Source organism: Amblyomma americanum, chromosome 7 (assembly GCF_052857255.1).
Source record: "Amblyomma americanum isolate KBUSLIRL-KWMA chromosome 7, ASM5285725v1, whole genome shotgun sequence".
NCBI classification, from domain to species: Eukaryota; Metazoa; Arthropoda; class Arachnida; order Ixodida; family Ixodidae; genus Amblyomma; species Amblyomma americanum.
The window spans coordinates 51,799,269-51,826,577 of NC_135503.1; the positions used below are offsets into that span (position 1 = coordinate 51,799,269).

The following is a 27,309-nucleotide window of genomic DNA, read 5'->3' on the forward strand; positions in this document are numbered from 1 at the left end:
AGTACGAACACGAACCTATCGTCCACGTTAAAAGAGAAGCGAGCTCCCAGAGAGTAACCTTTTGGTACAATTGGCAGAGCAAGTAATCTTGATCAACTGTTTTCTAGAAATAATAATTGTACAGAATTCTTGCGAGTTAGTTTTTTTTATTAAGTATGCTTTTGGCTTGCGACGTTAGGGTGCGACCAGTAACGACGGATCTGACGCCACCGGAAAAGCAACGTTGTGGAAGACAACATGGCGACGTGATGCGTGAAAGTACCGATGAGCAGTTGTGTAGAAATGCTAGTTGTGCCCTCTTTTATTACTTAAATCATGGGGATCCCTGACTTTCTCCTGAAATCATGATGCAAGGGTTCACGGAAAAAAATGCCAACGACAGGACCGCATTTTGGAGAAAGAATGCGCGATCCGTTCCAGGAAGGTAAAACATATTCGCCGCTTTTTCCCTTTGAATAACCGCGACAACGGCGTAACCTGCACTTACGAATTTGAATTACTGGTGCAAACTATGCATGGCATCGACGATCGGGCACGCGAAGTGTCTACGACGGGCGTAGGCCGAAGCATTGCGACATGCCGGCAAATGTCTTGGCAGTCGTCGCCGTGACCTCGCCTATGTTTACGCTTTGATGAAGTTTCCGTAAACACACGTAGCAGTGGCGTTGTCCAATATTTGATACCATTTCTGGCAGTGTCGTGCAATGCAGAGGACACGTCACCGCATCAGTTGATTCATAGGGCCCACACATTCTTGTGCATTGGTTAACCGCGTCCGTGTCGCCGTTTTTGGTCACGGTCATTGCCTGACAAAATTGCCGACAATCAGCGCATCCCGTGGGAAACAATATTGCATACGCTGTCTTCCCTAGCTCTTGCGCATTGCGTACCGCTTGGGTCAGCTTTCGTGAAATTGTCGATCTTTAATGAATCGCGTTAGTCGTGTGCTTTGACGGCTTTCCTACCTCTTGCAACGCTAACGAGAGAAAAAGCCTAGTGCTGTCGTTTATTCCGCTCATTACGACAGGTCCTTTGTAACGGCACCAAAGTTTGTTTGAGCTTTTGTTTTTGAGTGTCATCTCGCGGACTGGTTGTAGCCAGCAGCGTAGGCGCCATCCAGCAGCTGCTTGTCTCGTTTTGTGCATACGGGAGCGCTACGTAGGCGCAGACTTGCGGTCAGTGCGCTGCATGCACACTCGCTGTGCGCACATTTGCTTCGCTTCGCATTGTCGACTGTTTAGTTCACCTCGAATATTTTAAAGCGCTTGCTGCGATGCTTCCTTATTTGTGCGCCGTCGCGTACTTTGCTCTGCTGCTGGACTGTATGCCTGCACCTGTATTGTCTATGGCACTGCAGGTGCTTGCCCGTCACGGGTGTTATTAACGCTCGGGCCTTTCTTGAGGGCTCTTCCCATTGTTGTAGGTGCAGATACTTTGTGTATAACTGACACACCTGTGCCTCCGGATGTTGTGCAGCATCAGCTCGGGCCAAACAAACTCTATTCCCTCTGTATGTTACCAATAATCTGGTTTCTTGCATTCTGTTTGGGCAGATGTTAAATTATCTCAGAACATGCTCTTGCAGTATATACAGCAGTAAGTGGTGTTTGCACTGAGTGAAGGGAGTGCAAATCTTCCCCAGTGTGTTTGTAAGCCTCAGTGCGGACCTTCTGAATACTGAATGCTAATGTTTGAAAATTTTGGTTGGCACCGTTTGCAGATGACCATTTAGCTTGTTAGGATAATAGGGCCGGTTCGAACTTTCATGCCGGTGTGCTGCGTCTTGTTATGGTATATGCCTTAGAGCTGTGTGTGAGAATGAAACCATTGTATCAGTTTAGCTTGAAGGAAATGTTGAAATTGAAACTAGGTTTGCTAATTTGAAAAATATTTGGTACCCTTCAGCATCAAGCCAGTTTATGGAGCATCCCATCCACCAAGGAAAGATAACATGTAAGTGCTTGTGTGTTATGAAAACACTTTCTTTTGTTTCTGTTTTTGTTGGTTATGCCATCCTGAAAAACACCATTGGTGAACATTTTTTGCTTATTTTTTTCATCCTGGAATACTTGGCACCTTTGAATGTGTAAGGGAGCTTTTACATGTGTTAATGGTTTGACTTGGTTAACCAAAACCTGACATGTTAATGTGTAGCCCATTAGTGCATATGAAATAGGTTATAAATGCTGGAAGACTACAGAACTACTGTGGCAGAATATTCATCTAGTCCACTTAATTCATTTCTCTGACAATTTCTTTGCGTAGAAACAAGAAAAGAAAATGTAAGTGGTTTTTAAGCAAAAATAAACCACCATCAGTTGCCAAAACTCTTTATACCCATGCCAGGATTTAACTTTTTTCATTCTTGATTTGCCAGTTTGTCACATGCATGCTGCTTGCACAGTTATTGCAGACTGCACAGCCCTAATTTTTTGCGTTGTTCACTTTTATTTTTTAAGGCCATCCACCCCGAAGAAAGATGGTCACAGTAGTCGACATCGAAGAAACACATCATCTAGCTCATTCAAGGACTTTCAGGAGAGCACCGACGATGCCTGGGATATTGGCGATGATGAGTTCTGCGTTGTGTCAGGTGAGAATCTGCCTTACTGTTGCCTTCGTCTGCACTGACCACATAAAGTGCAGTCTGCGGCAAAAATTATCACGTCACTTGCTGCATGACTAGAGCAGTCGGCGAAGTGCGCACAGGGGCACTTGCATATATTGCTCAGATCACTGAGCCTTGGGCATTGGCGTACAAATTTTGAGTCAGAGGAAATCGGAGCTAGCTTTAGGCAGAGTAAGTTCAAATGAATCTGAACCTCGGTGAGCTTGAGTGAGTCTTGATGTGGATCAGTTTGGCTGGCGGAATCATCAGGTTTATTTACAGCAGGTCTTGCAGCAGCTGAAAGACATGGAGTCTGAGCAGTGTGATCCTCTTCACATTCTGCAGCATTAGCTTTTTGCACCAGAAGTACTGCAAAAGGGTCTACACACTTTTGAGAAAGGTCATGCACTGAAACACTGTGATAGGCATGGAGAGGGAAGCTGCACTGATCTATCTGTGTGTGGTACTGTAAGGATTTTAAGGGGTAATGACGAATCTGTTAGTAACTGCTTATTACTAGTGCTGTGAGAGAGTTGTTTCTGCAAGGAAACTGGCAAATGAGCCTGATGTTAACCACTACTTCAAGGAGAGTCTACAGTATTCCTTTTCAGCCACAAGCTGTGTGAGATCTGTCGCGTGGTATTTGGATATATCCAGGTATTTGTGTGTATACAGTGGACACTTCTCATTTCACTCCATAGAGCAGCACTTCTGTGTTTGACATTTGTGACGCTTACGCTGCAATCATTAATATACTACTGAGAGCTATTCTGGAACTTTGCCAGTACATGGTAGTTTTTTTCGGTCCTCATCGAATGTTTTCAGGCTGCCACAGGGATCATTGGTAATGCTTCTTAGTGAGGTGTGTTTCAATGTTCCATTTCTTCCAAGAGAAATGCAAAAAATGCCTGCGTGTCTTGCAGTGTCGGTGCACGTCAATCAACCCCAGGTGGTCTAAATTGATCCAAAAGTCCTCCACCGTGGTGTCCCTCATAGCGTATTCAATGCTTTGGGATAGCAAACCTTGCATACCATGTACATTTTTTTCTTTGTGCATCATTGTGTAGTAAAAATGTTTCAGTTCTCACAAACGTTAATTAAGGTAGCCTATACCTCAGTAATCTTGAATGCACTAGCACCTCGTACTCTGGGATCACCAGTTTGCGACAGTGTCATTTCACTAAAACTCGTCTCCTCTCTCCTTGCTGTTCACAGACGTGAAGATAGTGTCCAGGGTTGTGCAATCCACCGCAGAATCGGTCATCACCAACCATAGCAAAGCCCAGAACTCTGCTGAGCTCCCGGACGAATCTCTGGGCTACGATGTCTCTGATGGATGCTCAGCAGAAGCACGTGCAGCGGCACTACAGCGGCTCGCCATGCAGAAAGGTGGGCGGCTAATTCTGGCTTTATTCATAGGGTGTGGAATCCATGGATTCAGTATATCAATGCAGGTTTGGCAAGTAGTGTCCAGAGCACATCAGGTTAGACGGCTTGTGTGTCCTACACTTTGTTCACCGATAGGAAGTGCAAACACAATGAAACTGTCTTTCATACGAAATGCTTTCCCAAAGGGCTGAATAATCTGGGCAGTGATTAAGCTTTGTCTGATATGACTGTTGTTCATACGTTAAGTAAATTTTTCCAAAGTGCGAATTTTTTTTTGTAAGCTATCTTGAAAAATGTCTCTTTTAGGTTTATGCAGTTACCTACAGACCTTGTAAAGCATATCTCATAAATCATTGACTAGCCCTTAATCATCATTGTCTTTTTTATAGAGTGTGACTGCTCACTCTGTTTTATTTACTTTTTTAAAATAAATGTTGTCAGCTTCTTTCCAAGGCATTTCATGCAAAATTAAAGTATAGCACTAAACGGCAATGGGCAGTTGTAAGAAACTTATTGCAGCTAATATAATATTGGATTGCATCTCAAGACATCATTAAACTGTTGAGCCTCACTGTTTCCGAGTCCTGCAGTTTTATCCAAAAAGAAAGGGACTCCAAAACTTGTGCTTCTTGGCAAAAGATGGGACCTCAAGGTGGGAGGAATTTGTAATCAATGCCAGATTGCACATAGAACTAGCCAGGTTTTTAGGTTCCTGCGAGTGACAAATCTGTAAAAGTTGAGCGCACAAAAATGTGCACGGATGAAACAATATTTTCCTTCCTCGCAGAATTGCAGTTAATCTGGGGTCTTTTTGGGTTCATAACCCTATCCAAATCTAACATGCTGTATTTCATTTACGGCAGCATGCGCAGGTTCCCCGCTGGAGCCATGTGTAGTGCCGCCGTCGCGAACGGGCTTTGGGCCAGGCATGGCCGTGCGCCATCCAGCCAGCATGAATGCGTCACCCCACCACTCAGCCTCACAGAATGCCCTCAACATGCAGGCGACCTTGGAGAAGTTCCAAAGTGTACTGCAAAGCCCCAAGACAGACCTCGGTGAGATGCAAGCCGCCTCTTATTGGGTAGAAGTTCTGAAGTTAGGGGGCGGGCCGAAATGTTTTACTCAGCACAGGTAAATGGCAAAGAATGTTATGTGCCACTAGTTTCACTAGCATTGTTTGTAGAGTTGGTGCCAGCCGTTTAATGTTTGAGTGCATTAGCACTCCTGATACAACTGCTTTGTGTTGATAACCAAGTGAAAGTGCTGTTCGGTTTTGTTAACTTTTTCTCAGTGGTTGAGATGAAACATTGTGTACTGTCGGGCACAAAAGTCTCCAGGACATGCAAAGAGAAATCGTGCTCTTCAGTGGTCACCTTTGTTCATTACCACAAGTTTAGTCATGATCCACTGGGTAACAACCGATATGTTGGCTTTGGTTGCCACTAAAGCGGTATTCAGGCGGGAGACATCGGCAGGGATGGATTTGGAGAGGAGGTGCAGGGCCTCACTTGCTAGCCAGCCGAGAGGGACGAGCAAGAGCAAAATAACCAGGCTTGGGAGGTAGAGCGGGAAGGGTCAAAAAGGGAAGAAAGGGCCAAAACTGTACCCCATGATGTTGGGGAAAGGGGCTGTGCCGCTCTCGGGACAGTGGAGACAAGAAAATAAGACAGAAGAGGAAGAGCGAAACAGATGTGCAATAGGAAGGGAGATAAGAGAGAAGAGAAAGAACAGAGGAAAGAAACACAGAATGATGGCAGTGGGCCGTACCCTGTGCATACCACCGAAGGCAAAGGGCTGCCACATCTCCTGCCGAGACAAGACTGGGACTGAACGTACAAAGCCGAACAAACGGTCTCCTTCACCATAGGCACCGGCAGTCGCAGCAGAACTGGGAGCTCTGTCGCTACGCATTCTCTCGAAGGCGTGGCAGGTGCACAGTTTCCCTATTCTGTAGCCCATGTGAATACCACTTAAAAAAACTAGGGGACGCTGAAGCTTCGCCTTTAAGAGTGGAACGCGACAGCGAGTTGCAGCGTTGCTAGGGGGTCCACGGAACGCCATGGCCCATTCAGCACGACGCCTTGCCTGTTGAAAAGAACTTTGAACGCATTTTTCATTTTTTTCAATTGTTTCAATTAATTAATTGATCTATTACACACTCTAAATTTTTAAATTACCATCATTTGGCTTTTTCATTCTGAGTATTTTGACTTCGTTGAACTCCCTTTGTCTAATTTTCATTTTTTATTTCTTTAATTAGTCAATTAATTACAATGATTTCATTAACTCGCCATCGCCTATGACACACGAATCACAAATTACCATTATACGATTTTTTTTTACGGAGCCCGCTATTATTTCCGACACGCAGTGCCGACTACAACTACGCTGACGGCTTTTCAACCGAATGAGCTGCATTCGCTGTTGCGTAATATGATGGAGTTTGCTATCTTTGATATTACTTGGTAACGGGGACCTTGAAACTGTTTTAATGTGATAAGTAAAACTGTCTTTTTTATTGGGTCATGTGCCTATACATGTCGAAGCCAGATGCAGTGGTTGTACGTTAACAAAGGTCCTCAGGACTTGTGAAAATTGTTTGCCTTACTCCTTCACGAATCCCGACCTTTTTGCATTACTGTCATTGCACTTATGCTTTTATTGTGTTGTGGCAGGCAGACAGCAGCTACTGGCCAGTTTCCTTATGTGTCATGAATGGCAGGTGTGTTTTCTTGCGCAGATGAGTAGGTAAAGCGGATGGAGCATACTTGGTGAGCCACATGTCCGAGTCCACAGTAATCGGAATGGTATGCACGGAAAAAAGAAATATAAACTGCAGTCAGTGGACGGAGGGTCACAACCATGTCACATTGCTGGCGACAATACTCAGCCTGTAGCGCAGCTGGGATAACCGCAGGAGAGGGAAAACATTGGTGGCTGATTGCTATGCTCTGTCCTGACAGCCTATACTACATTTAGAAAAACTGTCACTGTACATGATTCCACATGTGACAGCTCCTCACGCTGAACATTCTCGGTAATTTTGCCAAAAGGTGCTGCTTAGTTTTGTGCAAGGGTTCGCACATTAATTTGCCTATTTTGAAGAAAGGCTCATTGTAGCTCAATTTTTTTGTTTAAATTGGCAGTTCTAACGCTTTACTCATGGCTTGGTGGCATGTTTACCTTATTGATAATTTTCAACTTGACAAATTTCATCTGAACAGGATTGCAGCAGGTGTATTGTTTGTCATCATTGCTAATTATATCAATGTTGTTCTCCACGTTGAAGGTTATAAAGCAAAATTTTGTGCCCCGAGGACCAAATGCATTTATGTTGTAACCCTGTGCTCTGCCTGCATGCAATGACTTGTATGATGCCTGCCGAGCACTATTACTTATTTGCTGTATGGTTTAGGGGCTCATGAAGAATGATGTGGGCGTATTCGTTTCACCTTATTGGCGTTTCCCGCCTGCTCCAGATGCACTCCGCTCTTTAAGTTGGAAGGGTATTCCCGCCGAAGTGCGCCCCATCACGTGGAGGCTTCTGGCGGTGCGTACCATTCCCGTTTTTCACTTTGCTCAATAAAAGTGCCCTGCAGGACATGACTTGGAGTTGTTGTTAGTTTGAGGGACATCCCATTGCAGTGGATGTAAAAGCTGCGGCTGAACAACTTGGGAGCGTGCAACAAAACAGGGAAGCAGCCAGCCGTGTTATGTGCATGTATATATAGTGAAAAGGAAATCATTTAGAGGGCATATTTGTGGATGTAAACAAAGTTGCAAGTGTAAGGCATTACAAAAGCCAAAGCCGTTACAGAAACGCAAGGGATCTAAATTTAGGTGCTTGCATTTAAAATGGCAAAGGATCAGGTTAGTACGTAAGTTGAAGAATAAGCATATGTAGAAATGTCCTTAGAATAGTTTTGCCACTTGGTAGGGAAACAGCCAAATTAGAGATCGTTTCAGTGCAGTTTGGCAGCACAGGTTAATTATTCATGTGCATTTTTGGCACTGACACTGAATGTGTCACAGAAACGTGGGGTTGATGAATTAGCCTTGAGCAGTGTTACCATAGAGGCTAGCGTTGTGCCAAAGTATGTCTGGAAGTGAGATGTCTATACCGATGTGGTTATTTACGCATGGGACTAATTTTCTGGGGGTGGGTATTGTTAGGGTGTGTCTGTCAGCACGAATGCGCTGGTGAAGTAACTGCAAGAGGTTAATGGTGTGACGTGCTTCTAGTTGTTACGGCAAAGTGGCTTTTGTTTCCTTCCATTTGCTGAGTCTACCAACACATGTTTGTGTCTTTCAACCTTCCTCCTCTTTTAATTGTTGCTTTCAGTGAGTGTACCACCTTCCTCTTCTTTTTCCTGCAGGGTTACTTGCCAGCCAACTCAGAGAGACGGGCAGCAGTTCTTGAAAGGAAGCGGGAGGAGTATTTCAACTTTGTAAAGCAGTATTACGACACGCGAAACGAAGACATTCATCAAGAAACGTACAGACAGGTTGGTAAGGTCTTCTGCGTGGGTTCACAGGGTCTGCACAGGGTGTCCCTATGGCATCCATTTGATCTCAGTTTGCTATCCGCGTAAAACGGCTGGTGTTCTGGTGGGCTGGCAGCTGGCGACTGCATTGTGCACGTTTGATTGCGTGCTCGTGTCATAGGTGTGCTTCCTATTCTGTAGGAACTTAAATGCAGTTAGGGTTTTAAAAGCCTTCTGTCCTGTGTGCCATTCTCCTAGATACTTGAAGCGGGAACGACAAAGTGTGCACTAGGCACACACCTGTGCTGTGGCTTAGAACACTGTTCAGTAGCAAACCGCGAGTAGTTAGACTACATACTCTTCCCTCTGAAAAAAAAAAAATGCTAAGAATCGAGCATACCGGACAACACCGCCCGATATCGCCCGCAGACCTGATTCACTGCCACCGCGGTGCAGCCTTCCTTCTGTGTGTCGCCTCACATTAACCCGCTTTCACGAAAAGCAAACACCACACGAACACATAGCACAAGAATACTTTTCGTTAAAGAAAAAGTATGCAAGCTAAAACAGAATGTTACAGAATTTTAAGCTAAAACAGAATGTGTTTTTTTTTAAGTTAAAAAAGATTGGCTCTAAAACAGCAGTAGGTGTCAGAAGTGCAGTAGTGCAACGCAAATTAGAAAAAATAATATGACTTCCGCACTGTGCATCGGTTTGCACTGTCGAAGGTTATGCTGTCTATATAGCTATAGAAAAAGTAATAACGAGAGCAGCATTGTCTATGCTCTGCGACAACTTTTTGCGGCAGTGGAGTGGAAGCTACGGAGCCGAAACACACTCTCTCCTCTTACTCAGCAGAATAGTCCCAGGTTGCAGTTATGTTAGCTTTCTATTGTATATTTTAAATATTCATTGTGTAAGTCATATTTCTGACACAACTGCCAACTTTAACCTTTAGAAAGTCGAGGAAAACAGTTTTCTTGAATATAACAAATTTGCTAGGCATGTCTTGTTGCAAGGAGCTTCTATAGATGTCCCCAGCGATGGAATGAAGCTGGAGGCTGGGTGCGCCATCGTGCGGCCGAAGTATTTGGCGGAGTGACGCAGTTAAAAATCCTCCACTCCTGTAGCCTTCCCTTTACTGCCTAGAAAAGCTGTCCCTCGGTATGTACTGATTCTCTTAGCGTACTCTCTGCACTTCAACCTAGAAATGCAGTCACACCATTAGTCTGCAAGATCATACACAACATTAGTCTGCGAAATCATACACATTATCACTACTGCCACGACATGCGGACGTAGTAAAATTTTGCTGGGTTCCTGAGCTATGTTGGAATTAGTGGAAACGAGAGAATAGATGTGTGTACACCTCAAACTCTGAACAAGGAAATCGAGTGGTTAAAAATGCCCTGCAAAGATGCTGACAGATGAAGGAAATAATATTGAATAATAATGAAGGAAATAATAAGCCTCACCTAGTAAAGCTCGTCGTAGGAGAATGAAAGTCATGTATGCATCGAGAACGTTTCAATGAAATGATTTTATGTGATCTTTGCATTGGGCAAACACATCTTACACGCAAAACAAGAGAAACCAACATGTGAGCTGTGCAGGGGGCTGATCACCATAAACGTCATTTTATGTTCATGCACAGAGCTCAAGAAACGTGGGAAAAAAACACTTCCCATGCTTTTATTCTGAATGCAACCTTTTCCAGCCTAGTTTGTTCTTAGGAGAAAATGTGCTTTGTTTTTGCATTTTTAAAAGAAGTAAATCTTCTTAACAAACTACGTGCAACATTTTAAATGTGTTTTAGCCATTTTTCACTAAACTGACAAATTCAACCTTGTGTTTGGTGCATGATAGGCTTAGCTGATCATGTGCCAGAAAACCCAACGCTGTGTTGAGGTCATAAGTGGAGGAGATTGTTATGCTGTTGAATGCAAAGATTGAACACTCATGAGAGAATGCCTTGCAGTCTTGACTATTTTATCATCACACCAAAAATAACTGCCATTTTGCTTCTTGTATCTGAATCACAAAGCATAAGCAATAATGGGTCGGAAGTTTCAAAGTAAGTTTTCAATTCTGAGCAAGCCGAACTGTGAGTGAAACTAATGCCAAAGGAGTGTGGGCTCAAATGTTGTAGGTGGTTCTGCTTTCTGATCTTTCTTGGCAACTCCTCCTCCTCATTCCGGGTCAGCTTTTTTTCCAGCACTGTACCCTTCCTATAGTGGCATGTTTCCTTTGGCATCTGGACTTCGTTCTGCCACATGTACTTTTTAAGCGATGTGTCAAGTACTGTGCAGCCATAGCACTGTAAAACCTTGATCATTCAAACTCGGTTAATCTGAAATCCCGGATAATTTAAATAATTTCTGTGGTCGTGTAATTTCTAATGAAAATTTCACCAGCTAATTTGAAGCAGCGGCCTGCGTCAGCCCGGTTAATTCGAAGATCTGTGGTGCTGTGCAGGAATGTTAGATCTCAATTCGGTGAATTGACAGCCCCACAGGGGGCTGCTAGGCGGCTCTGCAGAGCGATGCCGATTAAATGCCGATGCTTGATATGCGAAGCGCCCCAGCCCCAGCACCGCCAGTGCAAGCCAACATCCCCAGCCTGTGCTTGTCCCGCGCAACAGCGTCCTGCACCATTTGTTTCAGTGGTGTGCCTTGGTTAGAAGGTTAGGTTACTGGCATCTCAAATAACGTCACATATTAGTCTTACCTTTCAACGACCATCCTAAATTGGGGGGGGGGGGGGGGGGGGGGGTCGGTCGACCTATACGTGCAAAAGACGTATTTGCGGGGTCTAGGTAGTTTTGGACGAGTGGCGGGTAGCGTGCGTCCACTGCCGGCAGGATACAGGGTGCGCCAGGCATAAAAAAAAAGCGTTAGTTCGTATGCAAATCGGTTTTGCTTAAGAAAATTCGAATTACACACCGTTCACTACGGCTTATTCGTGCGGCCGTTCGATTCCTCGGACGAGTGGTAGGTAGCGCAGGAGCAAATATCGATAAATTCAGAGGGGTGCATCACGCAGGAATCTGAAACTCTGTAGTTTCAGATTCCTGCCTCTAGTCAGTCAGGCTACACGCAAGTGTGGAAGGCAGAGTGGAGCGTCGCTTGTTCACTTTTGATCTCCAATGGTATGTTGTCCTTGTGGCCGCATCATTACGCGTTTATTGACTCGAGTTGAGCCCCCACCGCGATGCCATTCTGTCGTATACTACAAAACAAAATGTGGCAGCGACACAAACCAGAGTACAGGGGGAGGGGGGGTGTGTGCATCAACTTATATTTGGAGTCAGCTTTTTTTTGGCCAGCAAAGGCTACAGGCAGGGAGGTAGCCTTTTATGAGGCAGAATGTGGTAATCACGAAGTTCGCCCAGTAGAGGTAGTGTGTTCCTGCAATGAGATTTTTCAGCTGGGTCTCATATTTTTGCTGTGCTTGGTTCAAAAACCAAGTTGATTGGAATATTTTTCGTGGTCCCGATGACTTCGAATTAACTAGGTTTTACTAGCTCATGAATGCGGGCACTGTGATGTTGCTTGTGCATGCAGATGGTATGGTGTGCTGTCATCCAGAGTGGTGTTGTCATATGGAAGCGTCAAACACACACAGCTGTTAAGTGCTTCTTCCAATGATTTTGGTAGTAATAGTTAAACTGTATATACTTTTTTTTCTTGGCAGATTGTGCCTTATTATTAATGAGCTTTGCAGACGATACTCTGTAAACGACTTTCAAGGGGAAATTTTATTGTAACTATCAACCCTCTTACCGCGACCTTCTTGGTATCTCCGGCCCTCTTTCAGATACACATCGACATCCCACGTATGAGCCCCTTGGTGCCATTATTTCAGCAGGAGTCAGTGCAACAGGTGTGTCATTGATTATCTGCTTGCATGCCCTTTGCATTATAAGCTTTCAAGTGCTATATGGTAGGACGCCCATGTGCTAGGAAGGTTTCAGTGTGTGTTAAAGTACGCCACATGGTTGAAATTAATCGAGTGCCTTCCCCTGCAATGTGCCTCATAGCCCACAGTGCATCTTGGGCATATTAGAGCCTGAAAAAAAATTGAAAATTGGTTTTTAAGGAAAGGAATGGCACATTGTCCCACATAACATCAGTGGACACAGGAACCGCACCTATTAATCGTTTGGTGATTAGAAAGTTAATTTATGGAATAATATTTTCACATAGTGGTGACAACGCCTTGAACAGACAAGCAGACTGACGTGGCATTGAAATGAGCTCTTTATTTAGCTGACTTGTGCTCTGCGGCAGCGATAGCAGCTAGCGTGCTCGGTGGTCGCTAAAGACCAGAATCACCACTGGTCTCGGCTGCGCTCAGTTTAAAGTTGACAAAGCTTTCAAGATAAGGTGCAGGAAGCACCCATTAAAATCTCGAGCAGAGTAGATGCAAATTCTCGAGGCTGCTCTATTCTTCCAGATAAATCTGGTAGCATCTCGCATCACAAACAAAATGACGAAGCGGCATGCTGCCAACATTAAGCGGGAGCAAATAAACAGCTTGACAAACACAGCAGTATTATGGGCTTCCTTGCGCTGTTTATTTCCTCAGTGCTATTAGTTTAGTATTAGTTTTTTTACCTGTATAAATCGCAGGCTGCAACAAACCTTCATGTGGTGCCTTTTGCTTCCTTGCTGCAGATATTCGAAAGGATCTTGTACATATGGGCCATTCGGCATCCCGCGAGCGGCTACGTCCAAGGCATGAACGACCTTGTCACACCTTTCTTTGTGGTTTTTCTTCAAGAGCACGTGCCTAAAGGTGAGCTCATTTCCTCATGCAGATGCCACGAGGCCTGGGCTTTTCAGACCCATTCCTTGGTTGCATTGAATTCATAGCAGACTTTGCATGTCGGGGCTTATCACTGCTAGGTTACATGAGAGCCTTGGGTTCTGTGGCATGCTTTTTTTGGGTTCCCTGTCCTTGCAGGTTTTAACCACCTTTTTTCCTTTGTTTAATTTGTTTCAGAAGTAATAGTACCATAAGTTGCTTATAGTAGCAAGCTGTTTAATAATACAGCGAGTCGTTACAATTGAATTTGGAGTATGCGTCTGCATGTTCTTTTCTGCATGCATATTTGGCAGTAAGGGACAGAAGACCAAGATGTGTAGTATTCTTCAGCACCTTTTGAAAGCCACTGGGGTTCCTTGGGATAAAAAGATTGAGTGCCCCTAGACTCGCGTGATTTACTTTTTGCAGTTGACAAACAGAATGTAGCAGAAGCTCCCATATGTTTCTGGGCAGTGAGGTCGCAGCTCCTGCTTGCAGTCTGTGTATCAGTTTTTGCTGTAACATTTGTGACAGTACACGGCTGGAGCATCTCCCTGCTCTTCCTCTGCAGAGGCAGAAGTGGAGACGTTCATGGTGGACCGGCTGGAGCAGTCAGTCCTGCAGGACATCGAGGCGGACAGCTTCTGGTGCATGAGCAAGCTGCTGGACGGCATCCAGGACAACTACACGTTTGCGCAGCCGGGCATTCAAAGCAAAGTGAACACCCTCAAGGAGCTCATCCAGCGCATAGACGGTGAGGGAGGCAGCAACACTGCTTGTTCGTCCCATTTGTAGATGGGGGAGGCAGCCTTGCTTGCTGCTCCCGTGAGGCAAATATGTAGCCTTGGGAGGCGGAAAGCTAATGGCTCACAAGGAGTGTCCACTACTCCAAGGCCCAGACGAATCACGTGGTGATCGCTAATGGCACTTGTAGTGGGTTACCAGTGGCAACATTTCGTATTGGTGATAGTGGTATAGCTCTGCAAGGCAGTGAGGCCAGCCAGGACTAGTATATTGGAAGGGTCCATTAAGTAGACACGTCCAACAGGGATGTGTGGTGCATTCTCTGGCATAAAAAAAAAAAAAAATGTGGCACACACTGCTGTCACTGTCTTGGATTGTGTTAGTTGCACAGAACCTTCCACCCAGGTACCTTTCCGTAGAAACTCTCGTTCAGTACCTTTGAGCGCGTTCAATATTCCGCATTTCATGCGGGATATTGTGCCCAAGTGTTTGGGATCCAGCTGCAGAGCATGGCTGGAGAGGCCTATCTCAGCCGTCCAGCGGCAGTAGCTGCAGGCTCTCCCTACGTCATCTGGTCCATGTAGCAGCGCTTGACTCTGTGCCGATGCTTTCAGGAGCTACAATTAGTGCATTCCTCTTAAAAGCAGCCAAGTACTGCTGTCGCAGTCCCGACATCATGATTTCTGGTAGTGTGGGCGTAGCGAGATCATCGTGGTGAAATGGCATTGAAATTTAAACCATAGAAACAGTCAACTGATGCCACCACTGATAGCACCTCCTCTCACTAGATGCCTGATGGTGATAGTGCTGAATGACAAGATTGGAACGCCGAATTCGGGTTGAAAATTGTTTGGATCCGCATATAATACGGGGTAGAAATTTGACATGCTAAAGTCTGGAAAAAACCTCGCATTATATGCAGGCTTTTATGGTAATTTGGACTTGGAGAGATCGGAATAAATGTTTGAATTATCAGAAAATTCAAATGATTGTATAACTATCGAAAAAACTGTCAAAAGCTGTTTGCATCACAGTAAATTTATTTGGGGAAAGACAGGGCAGTGGTCACCTGCATTTGAGGCAAAAACTGTGCAGCAACAACTGTTTTTTGCGGTTCTGTCAAGTCCCTATTGCATGCGCACTGTCAGGAGTGTCAAAACAGAACTGTCCTAAAATGGTAATGGCCTCTCTGCACGGTGCAACACAGTAGAGCCCCCTCACAAGTGGCAGAGCTGTGTGCGAAGAGGCTTCACTGCACGAACAGTGAACAACATTTGACGAGCGCATAGTTTCAAACACTAGAAGAATGGAAGAATAACATGTATAGGAGCACGGGAAGCATGAGCACTGGAGCGGCAAGAAGAAGAAAATTATTGGTGGGGACGCTTAAGGGGGACACTGGTCTTTGGGACCAAAAAACGACCCAAAAATCAATTTTTTAAAAATGACATTTTTGGAGCCTATAGCTATTATTCTTCAACTCTACCAGTTTTCTCCTCCAGGAAATCGGTATTTTGACCATAATAATTAATTTAGATTATTGTGTGGGCTCAATTTGTTCAGGAGCAGGCGATTTAGCACCGTGAAAATTTTGGACACCTGGCTGTCTTAGTACGTCAATATCTCAACGTCTAGGACAGATAGATATGTCATATTGTTTGCTAAGGGAAGCTGAAGGCACAATGTATGCAATAATCGAAGCACAATTGTTGAATCACGCTTCAAGAATTTGTAATTTTGCAAAGTTTATCGATGCACTATATTCACACTTTGAATGCTGCTATTCTAAGTGCTGTAAAACTAGTAATGAGGGTAAAATGGAAAAACTTTGATTATTGCACTCTTTACTCACCATACTATGTAGCCATGAGTTAAAAATTATTATTTATTGAGCCATTTTTTTTACCGAGGTACTAATAAATGACTAATTAAAATTAATTATCTTATGAACTAATGAATTGACTTAAAAAGCAATTTCATATTTGAAATCAGTATAAAAAACAGAGCAACATGATACAGTTTCATTAGGATTTGACTAAAAATAAGGAACATAGGTCTAAGACCTAAGACCAGTGTCCCCCTTAAGCTCCGCCAAGGGTATAGGTCTAAGACCAGCGTCCCCCTTAAGCTCTGCCAAGGGTATGCCGTGATAGCGCATTGGGGTAATTCTGATGTATGCAGGATTTCATTCTCTAATTAACATTTCTAGATCCCTGGGAGTCCTCATATCCATCCTGTCACAATGGTGCAGCAGTTAAGCGATACACCAGTGCCCTGTGATGACAGGAGCTCCCAGTTGTGGGACTTGTGGGGCCCAGGTTTCTCTTCCCGAGCGACCAAGCATTAATTTAACTGCCACCTGCCATGGTGGGCAGTTCGCTCATTATCCGGTGGGTATTTTATGATGACGCCATTAGGTCACGTGACCTGGGTGGCCCACCTGCCTCCTAGGTTGGTCTGAGGGGACCACCTGCCAGAGCCGTGCTTGTGATTTTAAAGTGAAAGCTTTCCTACCTCCGTACCTTCTTCGCCGTGTGTGCGGGTTTGACCTTGAATTGACCTTGAACCACGTGACAGCTTTGATGTCTTTCAGCCCCTGCCACTGAAACTGAGCGCTCGCCTGTGTTTCTAGTGGGCGTTCATTGTGTTCATTGGCATTGGTGTTGACAACATTCTAAATTGGACTTGGAGGAAAGGAAGGGTGCATAACTGGCTCCCTGGGTCAGTGGATGCCTCAATCGCACTTTGTGGGGGTGGTGAGAGAGAGATGCCAGCTGCATGCATTAGGGCTGACAGGGGTGTGGTAGACATACGGAACTGCAGCAATAGGCAGCAGCATTCATTGGGTGACCACCCTCTCGCAATCAACCATTAACTGCCACCTGCCAGGGTGGCAGGGTGGGTGTGCTGCCTATCCAGTGTGGGAAGGAACAGAACCTACTCAAAGGAACTACTCAACACGTTACAGATGCCAAGCTGTGTTTACTTGCCCAATACACCACATCTTTCACTATAACCAGGTTCAGCAGTAGTTAAACTGCAGCTCAATTTTTTTGCTCATGATGCTGACACCAGATTCTCTGGTGAATGGGGCTTTTAATGCTATCACGTTAAAAGACTAGCGGCATGCCAGATAGCATCCAAAATGGCCTACAGCTGGGCTTGGTTAGCTGGCTGATGCGCGACCGGTAGCCATCATCACTGCAAGCTGGCACAAAGCTCCAGAAAGCGTAACCAAATTTGATTATTTTTTGGGTATGAGTCCTGCGCCTGCCATTCCGTATATGTCTGAGGTGCGTGGGCAATTGCGCGGCTTGCAATTGAGGTTTTACAATGACCAGGCCAGCATGGACGACCATTTGTCATGCTGCTCATTCCTAGACACGGCCTGGTGCGAGACCTGCGGCGGTTGAGTTAGCGAGCTTCTGATGCCCTAGAATTATGTGGGCATTGGCTAGGACCATGCCAGCAGTTTCAGATTTTCAGATTAAAGAGGTTTTACTGTGGCTGTTTTGGGGGCGTTGGCCAGTTTCACTATGTTCTCTTCATAGCTATTCGTCACTGGAACAAACTTCCAGAAAGCATTGTGTCAGTTAGAAGCCAAGAAGAATTTATTCGCAGACTGAAGTCTTTTTTTGATATGTGAAGCATCTGCGGCATTGTTTGTTTTTATTATTTTTGTTTATTATTGCTTTCATTCATGCCTTGTATTCTTTCCCCCCCAACATGTAATGCCTCCCTAGGCCTTTAGGGTATGCGAATAAATAAATAAATAAATAAATAAATAAATAATGGTGTCGTCAAGAGATATTCACACATTTTATTTTTATTCACACACACATATCAAACATATGTACTACTGGAGGCAAAAGTTTCCGGGACGCGACTTCTAGGAGAAACGTTTATTGTAGCTCCACCTCGCTAGTGAGTCATCTTATAATGGCCTCCCTAGAATTACGTGGGCATTGGCTAGGACCATGCCGGCAGTTTTGATTTTTCAGATTAAAGAGGTTTTATTGGGGCCGTTTTGGGGACGTTGGCCGATATCACTATGTTCAGCGTCTGCAGAGGTGCATATCAGGGACAGGTTGACCTTTTTAGTGTCTCCCACAGCTCATGCAGTCCACTGATCTAGCACCCTGTGAACACTCGCTAAATACTACTCTTAGACTTTGGTTAGTCTTGTCAGTCAGTCGAACAGTGGCCTGTGAGCATGGCATCGCACATTTGCTTGTTGCTGTGCCAGAGGAGAGGAATGAGTTTCTGAAAATTTCTGCACCTTTGATGGTCAGTGGCAATTTTTTTTTTGTTGCTGCGCGGCAGCAAAAGCAAGTGCACTTGCAAGTGGGCAGTGGGAAGGTATAAAATAGGGAAAGAATGCATGGACACACCGTACACTCACATATGATCGGCTGACCATCTCAGATATTGCATGTGCTGCCCCTGCAGATACAGTCACGGCACTACCAGTGCTGATGGCTAAGGGGAATTCTCAGAGGCCATGCAATGGCAGCAGCCTCGATGAATTAGGGCTCCAGAGAAAAAGCATGTGTGTGTGTGCGTGCATGCATGTGTGATTGGTGGATAATGCTTAGCGGGGACATTGCGCTGTGGCAGCAGAGCCTTCCCTTGCTCACGTCTTCTTTCCAAACACGGTGCAGCGCCGCTGCACGACCACCTGTCACGGCACTGCGTGGAGTTCCTGCAGTTCACCTTCCGGTGGATGAACAACCTCCTGATGCGTGAGCTGCCCCTGCACTGCACTATCCGCCTGTGGGACACCTACCTGGCCGAGCCCGAGGGCTTCTCCACCTTCCACCTGTACGTGTGCGCCGCCTTCCTTCGCTACTGGTCCTCAGCCCTGCTGCGTGAGAGGGACTTCCAGGTACAGTAAAACCCCGGTAATACGTAGTTGGTGGGGACGCGGGAAAAGAACGCACTAACCGGTATTACACCTTAGCCGACTAGTACAAATTTGCCATTATTCACGCGCCGAAAGAAGAAGAACTTAGACGAAAACACGTATGTACGTGCACTTTATTTGTTTGCTGCCGACCAGAAGTCCGTCATTTTCATTTGCTGCCGTGGCGGCGGTGTGGCGACAACAGCGGTCTCAAAATCGGTGAGACTGGGGGCAAGCTTTTCCATGAGGCCCATCTTCTTGTTGAACACCGTCAATGCTTGAGCAGCTTCCACCGCATTAGGGCTGAAATCTTCTTCCTTTGCCAAGTCGTCGCCGCTGTCCTCGTTCTCGTTACCCTCATCGCCATGGGGTGGCGCAACAGCGGCAACAATCTCGTTGTCCCACCAGCCCGTAGACGTTGAAACCTCGCTGTCGACCTCCCAGAACACTTCGAAGTCGACAGTCTTCGCACCACCCTGTCGCTCCAACACCTACCTCCGTTAGTAGGGCGCGACAGTCATTGGCGGGATCGCTGACTTCAGTATCGCTTGTGTGTACTATGAATTTCTCGCCCGCGCGAAGCAATTCTGTACCATAACCAGGTCAACCTGCTGCCACGAGAACGCTAGGAGGTGCACCGCACCCAGAGGGTCGATAATGTACGTTTTCCCGCTTTTTATCGCCAGAAGCATTCTGCGTAGGAGGTTCTTCCTGTAGTGATGCTTGGCTGAACAAATGATGCCTTGGTTGAGAGACTGCGCAAGTGCCGTGGTGTTGGGTGACAAGAAGAGGAGCTGATTGCACCCAAGGTTTCCAACTCAAAATGAGAGGATGTGTTGTCAAGCACTAGCAGGATTTTTGTTTTTTCCGCCATGAAACACCGATTCAATAGCCAGACCAATTCTTCAAAAAGCTTGCCAGTCATCCACACTCTTTGGTTGCTGCTGTAAATGACGCCTGAGGGCAATCGACTGCCTTTAAAGCACTTTGGTTTGGCATACCTTCCAATCACAAGGAGTGGCAACTTCTGGCTTCCTGTTCACCGCAATAGTAACCGATATTTTTTCTTTTGCTAGCTTGCCACCGGAGCAGTTTTCCCCCTTGAATGCCAATGGTCTGTTGGGCAGAAGTCGGTAGAAAAGTGCCAACTATCTAAGTTGAAGACATCTTCCGCGGCGTAGCTGCTTAACTGTTGCTGCAGTAGGCCATTCTGCCATTCTTCGGCACCCTCTTTGTCTGCGTGTGCTGTCTCTCTCCACACCACCCTCGAACTTGTATTGTAGCGTGCTTTGAACCTAGACAGCCAGCCATTACTGCAAGAAAAATCTTTGCAGTTCAGCTGGGCAGCAAACACTTCCACTTTTTGGCCGGAAAGGGGCCCGGTGACCGGCAGGTTTTCTGATCTATCTTTTTTAAGCCATAGCACAGAGCTTTTTTCACGTCGGGGAAAAGCAGATCCCCTCAAGCGGCACCTCCTCATATTCGATGCAGCCCCGCTTTTCAAGTTCTCCTGAGCATTCCAGATGCCGCAGACTGTTGTGAAGGGCAAGCCCCACTGAGGTGCTAGTGCATTCTTCGTTGTTCCATTTTCAATGGAATGAATAACGTCGAACTTCTCCTTCACTGTCAGTATGCGATACTTCGGTCGAGTAGGCTTTGGCATAGTGCCGACCGTTCGCACACACACGGACGCAACAACTGCTTTGCGCTTCGCACAGCACCAACTCGGAACAAAGGACACCACCACAAAAAAACACGTGTTGCCTACCCACAACACAACACAGCTGCACGTGCAGCATGAGCAGATGTTGACACGAGGCGGCGAGTTCACATGTGCTGAGTGGGGTGACGGTGATGGTTACTGCGATAGGGCTGGCGATGATGCGTTCGCGCGCAAGAACACAGAAGCAGCCGACGCTTTCTGGGCTCCTTATCGATATGGACATTGCCGCACTCACCGGATCATGGCCGAAATGGCTGCAATGTCTTATCGCCGGCGGTCCGCATGTTGATAATGCTTTTCGGAAAAGCAGAAAACATTTTGCGTCACAGTACGACGCCTGCCAAACTGTGACGGCAAGTACACATTAAGCAGTAGGCATTTCATTAGCCACTACGCCTTGAGCGTCAGCCAATACATGGGTTTCTATGGTGGCTCAGCAGGGGAATTCTCACAACTATGTTTTAACCGTGACAACTTGGTAAGCGGGTACGTATTAACGAGGTTTTACTGAACTTCTGCCTTTCTCCTAGCTAGTCAGAAACACGTGGGTTCGGCCTAGTTGTGTGTTGCGTCTCCTGACATCTAGAGTTTAGCTCGGATTAACTATGGCACATGGAACTCTGGGAAAGACTCATGCACGTCTTCACTTCCAGCTGATTTCGTTTACATCCATCTGAAGAGTGTGGTGGTATGAGTTCTCTCTCCCAACCAGGGGAGCCAGTTCAAGTGTTGGAGAGGAATCAAAAGTAATGCAAGTGGGAAAGGAGCAAATGTGTTGAAAAATTCCTGGTTCCTTACCGTATTCTGCAGAGGAACAGCAACAACATCCAAGGCACTGCACTCTATGCTGTATGCTCTGTAAGACTCACAGACTGTGCACAGTTACAATGCCAGAGCATGTGCTCCATCGCTATGCAAACTGATCACCGTACAGTGGAACCTCGTTAATTCGAAGTCCGTCGGACCGCGAAAAATCATCGAATTAACCGGGTTTTCGAATTATCAAAAATGGATGAAAAACGAGAAATAAACGTACGAAACGTGGCTATATCAACACTGCACCTTTATTTCGCCTGAAAAACGGTCACTTGAAGTAGTCATCGATGCGCGACTGCTTGGCGCGGTAGTTAGCCGCACCGTAGGCTGCGTCCTCCAGTCTGCTTACAGTGCGCAGCAATTCGCTGTTACCGCCGCTACACTCCACAAAACTGTGCACAACGTTCAGCGACTCGACGACTGCAGCTAAAGCTGGTGCTCGGGCGGGCTCAACATCGCCTTCACCTTCGCTGGAAGGCCCGTTGTCACATATTTCTCCTTCCAAGTCGGCATAAGACGTTTGGACATCAAGTTCGGCGCTCAAATAGTCCGCAAAGGTCAATCCGTTGCTCCCGCCGCCGTTTTCTTCGTCGAAGTCGGTCATGCGCGCACACAATAACTCTCCTTCATCATCCAGTGTGCAGCTGGCATCAGATGCATCCTCGGGACTGTCATATTGTTGCTTGGAAAAACCGGCGTGCATAAAGCAACGCCTGATCATATCTTCCTCCACCTGCTTCCGGGCGTACACGATTAGGCAAATGGCACCCAGTAGGTCCACGGAATATTGCTAGCCGTTGTCATAGCACAAGAAGATCCTTTTAAGCAAATGGCAGCGATAAATCTTCCTCGCTTGCAGAATAACGCCTTGGTCCATAGGCTGTGACACAGCTGTAACATTCGGCGGCAGGAAGACAAGCCTAACTACTGTCAAGTTCTGGATGTCGACGTGGGCTGGGCAGTTGTCAACAACAAAAACAACTTTTTGTCCCGCGGCAGCAAACTTACGGTCAAGGTGCCTCACGTACTCCTCGAACAGCGCTGCCGTCATCCAAGCCTTTTTGTTGCTTCTGTACATCACGTCATCTTTAGGAGGAAGTCGTGCGTTCTTGAAGCACCGAGGCTTCTCCACTTTTCCGATGATCAGCAGCGGCAGTTTGTGACTGCCGGACATATTCGCACCAAACAGAATGGTTATTCTGTCCTTGGGTTGTTTTTTTTCCGTGACTACCGCATCCTTTGGGGCAAACGTCTTCGTAGGCAGCATTTTGTAAAACAATGTGGCCTCGTCCATGTTGTAAACATCTTCCTCCGCGTACTGTTGAAGCAGCGGAGCCAATGTATGCTTTTTCCAATTCTCGACAACATTTGGGTCGACGCTCCCGCTTTCGCCGCACACTGTCACGAATTTGAGGTTATTGCGGTCTTTAAATCTGGACAACCAGCCGTTGCTGCACTTAAATGCTACATGGCCCAGCCGCAGTGCAAGCTCATCAGCCTTTTCGCGCAGCAGCGTGCCGTTCACAGGCAGGTGTGCTGCATTTGCAGGCTGAAGCCACTTTATCAAGGCGTCTTCAACGTCCGGATACGTAGGAAAACGAATCCTTGTCTGCTTCGTCGAATGCGTCTTCCCATAGGCCTCGAGGATCTTCGTCTTATTTTTCAATATAGTCGAAAGGGTCGATAAAGGCACCTTGTGCTTTTCCGCCAACTGCGTTTTGGAGCTCGTCCATTTTTCAGCCTCCTCAATTAGGTACACTCTCTGGCAGAGAGTCAGAGTTCTGTACTTTGGCATTTTCTTAACACTAACACCGCGCACGTGGTCAAGAACTAGCAGAGCACAGTACTCGCCTGGTTGCGGCACCGAACAATAAAGAACAACGAGCAGTGCCTGCCACAAGCGAGACAAACAACAAAAACCGAAACGGAACCAGAAAAATTTTGACTTGGTGGCACCTGTTTGTTGCTTTGTCAACTAAAGCTAGCCTCCAAAACCGGTGCAGATCACTGAGGCACAACAAAGCACTGGAAACAGAAAGTTGATTTAAAGTGCCGCCTGGCCTCCACTCCGGCAACTATACTGGCCTCAGAGACTGGCACTATGGAAAAATCACAGAGGCCATGGCTTAAATTGACGTATTATCCGGCTAAGGGCGCGCTGGCTGTTCAAATTATCCGGCAAAATTTGCATGCAAACTGTTGGGACCGCCGAAAACCTTCGAATTACGCGGGATTTCAAATAAACAGAGTTCGAATTAACGAGGTTTTACTGTACATAATAGGCATGCGGTAACTGAAGTGTGTCGTTAAATTTTAGACAGTCAATACTAAGAAGGTCCTTTCCAAGCTTCAGGCCCAACACTGCAGTTTGTCATTAGTTTTGTGCCAGCGTTACGCATGTGCAGTTTCAGTTTTCCACTATCATGGTAGCACCTTCTGCAGCATTCAGCTGCTATGCACTAGAATGTGGGATGAAATTTTAGCCTTCTGTATCCTGTGGTATTCACCTGATGACCATGAGGATGCCGAACAGAACTGCAGGGGCCATTGCAGTGGCCACATTTTAATGGAGGCTGAATGCAAAAGATGCCTGTGTGCTGCGCTGTGTCAGTACATTTTAAAAAGCTCAGGGTGGTCAGAATTATTAGGTAGGAGCCCTCCACTGTGGTGACTCTTTCTTCCTCCTTTCACTCCCTCCTTCATCTCTTCCCTCATGATGCATTTGAGGTGTCCAGCAAGAGTGAGACAATTATTGCGCCTTTCCCCATAACCAGTTCTTGTATTGTCTCTTCAGGCCTCTACCTTTACCAGGCCTCGGATTTTGTTATGCAAACACATGCACGTCTGGTGGCTTTTTTGCAAATACGTAATGGCTATAGTATTGCCATAAAGAAATAGGAGGAGCAGTGAAGGAAAGAGGTGAAGTATGCCCAAGTCTAGCTTGGTGCTCTCAGCATGTGCTTGCATATCACATTAGTCCAATTTGTTGGAGGGGATTCCCCAGAGTGGGATAGGTTTCAGTCAAGGGAGTGCCGTATATACTCTTGTAATGAACTCACTTTTTTTTTCAGAAAAGTTGACATCATTTTTTTTTTGGGGGGGGGGGGGGGGGGGGGGATATCCACATAGTATCATTTATGAAGTTGGATTATGTGGCCTTATACAGGTATATTTGTAACTGTATGAACTGTATGAATTAACTTCCTAATCTGTTGCTGCAACGTTCTGCCTAATGCTCTGTTCATTCTTCCATTTAGGTCACATCTATGCATACTATATAAAATAGAACAGCTAGTATATTTATTTTTTTATTGCACAAATTGGGATGTGGGGAAAACTCTACCACTAAGATTCACTTTGCTGTGTTTCGTCTCAGTGAAAATGAACTGCAGTTTTGCCTACAGAAATATTTAGGCTTATTTGCTGTACATGCGCCTGCATGCCCAGTGCACTGCACCTGCAAAGAGCATCTGCGATGTGCACCACACATTTTTCTCAAGCTTGGATTCATTACTTTTCACTCATGTTGTCTTCTTGCCTCTTTGCAGGGCCTTATGCTGCTCCTTCAAAACTTGCCGACATACGACTGGGGCAACGAGGAGATCACCCTGCTTGTCGCTGAGGCGTACCGGCTAAAGTACACCTTTGCCGACGCTCCCAATCACCTGCAAGCCCGGAAGTGATGCCAATGAACAGACACTGCTTTGTGTGTGTGTGCACACACGTGCTTCAGTGTTGTGCCTCATGTCCCTTCTTCACCCCAGGGCAGGTGCAGAGACCAATCGCAAAGAAGGGTAACCACTTGACAAGGACAGCTTTGGGCGGTGCACGTGGCATCGGCAGCGTGGAGGCAAAAGAAGAAGAATGAGGAAGGAAAACATGTTGTTGCTTCCTTTCGCATCGGCGGGAAAGTGGCTGTAAACGAGAATGTTGCAGGTCTTTAGGCAGTGCTGCCTCACTGCTCGGCTGCCGTTTGCCCAACCTCATCAAATGAAATGAACTTTGGAGTCACGGCACTTTTCCTACGCTGGCACATTGTGGATGGTCTTGGCAAGCACTGGATAAGAAGGCTTTTGGCCTGGTTTTGGTTTGTGTGCATACAAAGGGCGTGATTCTGCTGCTGAATGAGGCAGCACTGCCGACAGGACTGTGAGCCGTCTCGTTTTTTGCCACTTTCTTTTTCCAAGGTCCCTTCCTGGAAGGTCATCCTGCTCCTCTTGGAAGAGGCTTGCCAGCCTTCCCTTGTCACCCGCCTGCAAATTTTTTAACTGTATATTTTTGTACATTAAACAAAGCCTCTTTATGAGATTCCCATCAAAGCACAGTGGAAGAGGGCGTGCCTGGGCAGCATGTGGGGTTGCTCAGAGGGATGTGAAGTGCCTGCCGGATTTAAGGTACAGTCCTGGTGTTAGCACGTGGGGAAGCTGCGGGAAAGACGCCTTTGGGTGGTTGTAATCTCTGGATGCGTGACGAAGTGTTGGTTGGTCCCTGTGCAATGTGACCTTGAGTGTGTTGAATTAACACACAGGCTTTTCAGTTAGAAATATGAGATTAAAAGTATGTTTGAAAGCCGATTAGTAGGAGTTTCTGTCCTCTTTTTTTTGTATTTGGAGCACAACATTGGTTATATATTCTGTAGTGGCCCTGTTGTGCAGTGCTCACAGACTTTGCTGCTGCTGAACAAGGGTGTAGTGAGATATAGAATTTTAGTGAAATGACTATGACAACTGGAGGCAAGGCACTGGAGCTCGGTAGGGAGGAATATCCAGAATTCTAGGCCAAGTGGCATCAGTCTGGTCCCTCACCTTGAAAGCTGTCATGTGTGTATATGAGTTGGCTGGAGGATAGTCTGAAGCCGTTTTTTGTGATGCACTTGAAACTGCCGCTTTGGCTCGGTGGTTGCGGTGCTCAGCTGCTGATCAGAAAGGCAGGGTTCAATCCCGGCTGCGGTGGTCGCATTTTGGCGGAGGCAAAATGCTAGAGGCTCGTGTATTGTAATGTCAGGGCTTGTTAAAGAATGCTAGATGGTCAAAATTATCCCGAGCCCTCCGCTGTGGCATCCCTCATAGTCTGAGTTGCTTTGGGATGTTAAAACCCCATAAACCAAACGAACCAATCATAGGTTACTTAAGGCTGCACAGAAGCTTGCCCTTCATCTTCAGAATGTCTTAAAGAGGACCTGCAGCTTTTTTTGTATGAAATAAAAGCACGCTGGGGACAGTGTGGGCCAAGTTATATGCCTTTATATAATGTTGGCGGTTCAGTATAAGAAGAATGTGCTATATTCTGACAATGGTATGTTGAATGTTGTCTGTATTAAGCCTAAACTTTGGCTTCTGATTTCATAATTTATTTTTCTACGAGGTATGTTCCTGGAGATTGTTTCTGCATTTTCAGTTTGTTGGATTCTGCCATGTACTGCCATAGGTATAGGAAAAGTTAGCAACTTGTGTTGTTTTTGTATGTGAGCACATGGAGCATCTGTGACCGTGTTCATGAATTACACCGGTCTCAGATCAGGGATCTTGAGTGGTTAATTGATGACATTAACTTGCAGCACCATGTAACTTTTGAGCATTCAACTAACACAACTTTTCCCACTGGCTGATCTCCAGCATCTAGTGAATGCCTTTCGGTGTAGCTTTCAGCCGGTTTAATTTTAATTTTCGGAAGATCAAAATATTAGTGTTATGACTTGACCGCTGATTACTGCTGAAAACCATCAAGGCAACTCTTGTTAGTGCCCACCAACAAATGTGGTATGTGTAAATTTTCTCTATTTTAGCTTTTATGTTATGCTTCCCTGGTACTAACCCCATACATGAGCTATCAAAAC

At 45.9% G+C, this 27,309-nt stretch overlaps 1 protein-coding gene across 1 annotated transcript; it reads left to right on the top strand.

The window, feature by feature from the left end:
- Positions 1-212: 212 nt before the first annotated feature.
- On the top strand, positions 213-26,047 carry Tbc1d22 (TBC1 domain family member 22). The gene is made up of 12 exons (XM_077632202.1): positions 213-424; positions 1,906-1,953; positions 2,460-2,593; positions 3,824-3,997; positions 4,861-5,052; positions 7,477-7,547; positions 8,374-8,502; positions 12,298-12,363; positions 13,158-13,278; positions 13,859-14,041; positions 18,693-18,916; positions 25,022-26,047. Exons 1-12 carry the CDS (start codon positions 345-347, stop codon positions 25,154-25,156), a joined length of 1,557 nt encoding a protein of 518 aa, XP_077488328.1. The 5' UTR covers positions 213-344; the 3' UTR covers positions 25,157-26,047.
- Positions 26,048-27,309: the final 1,262 nt, after the last annotated feature.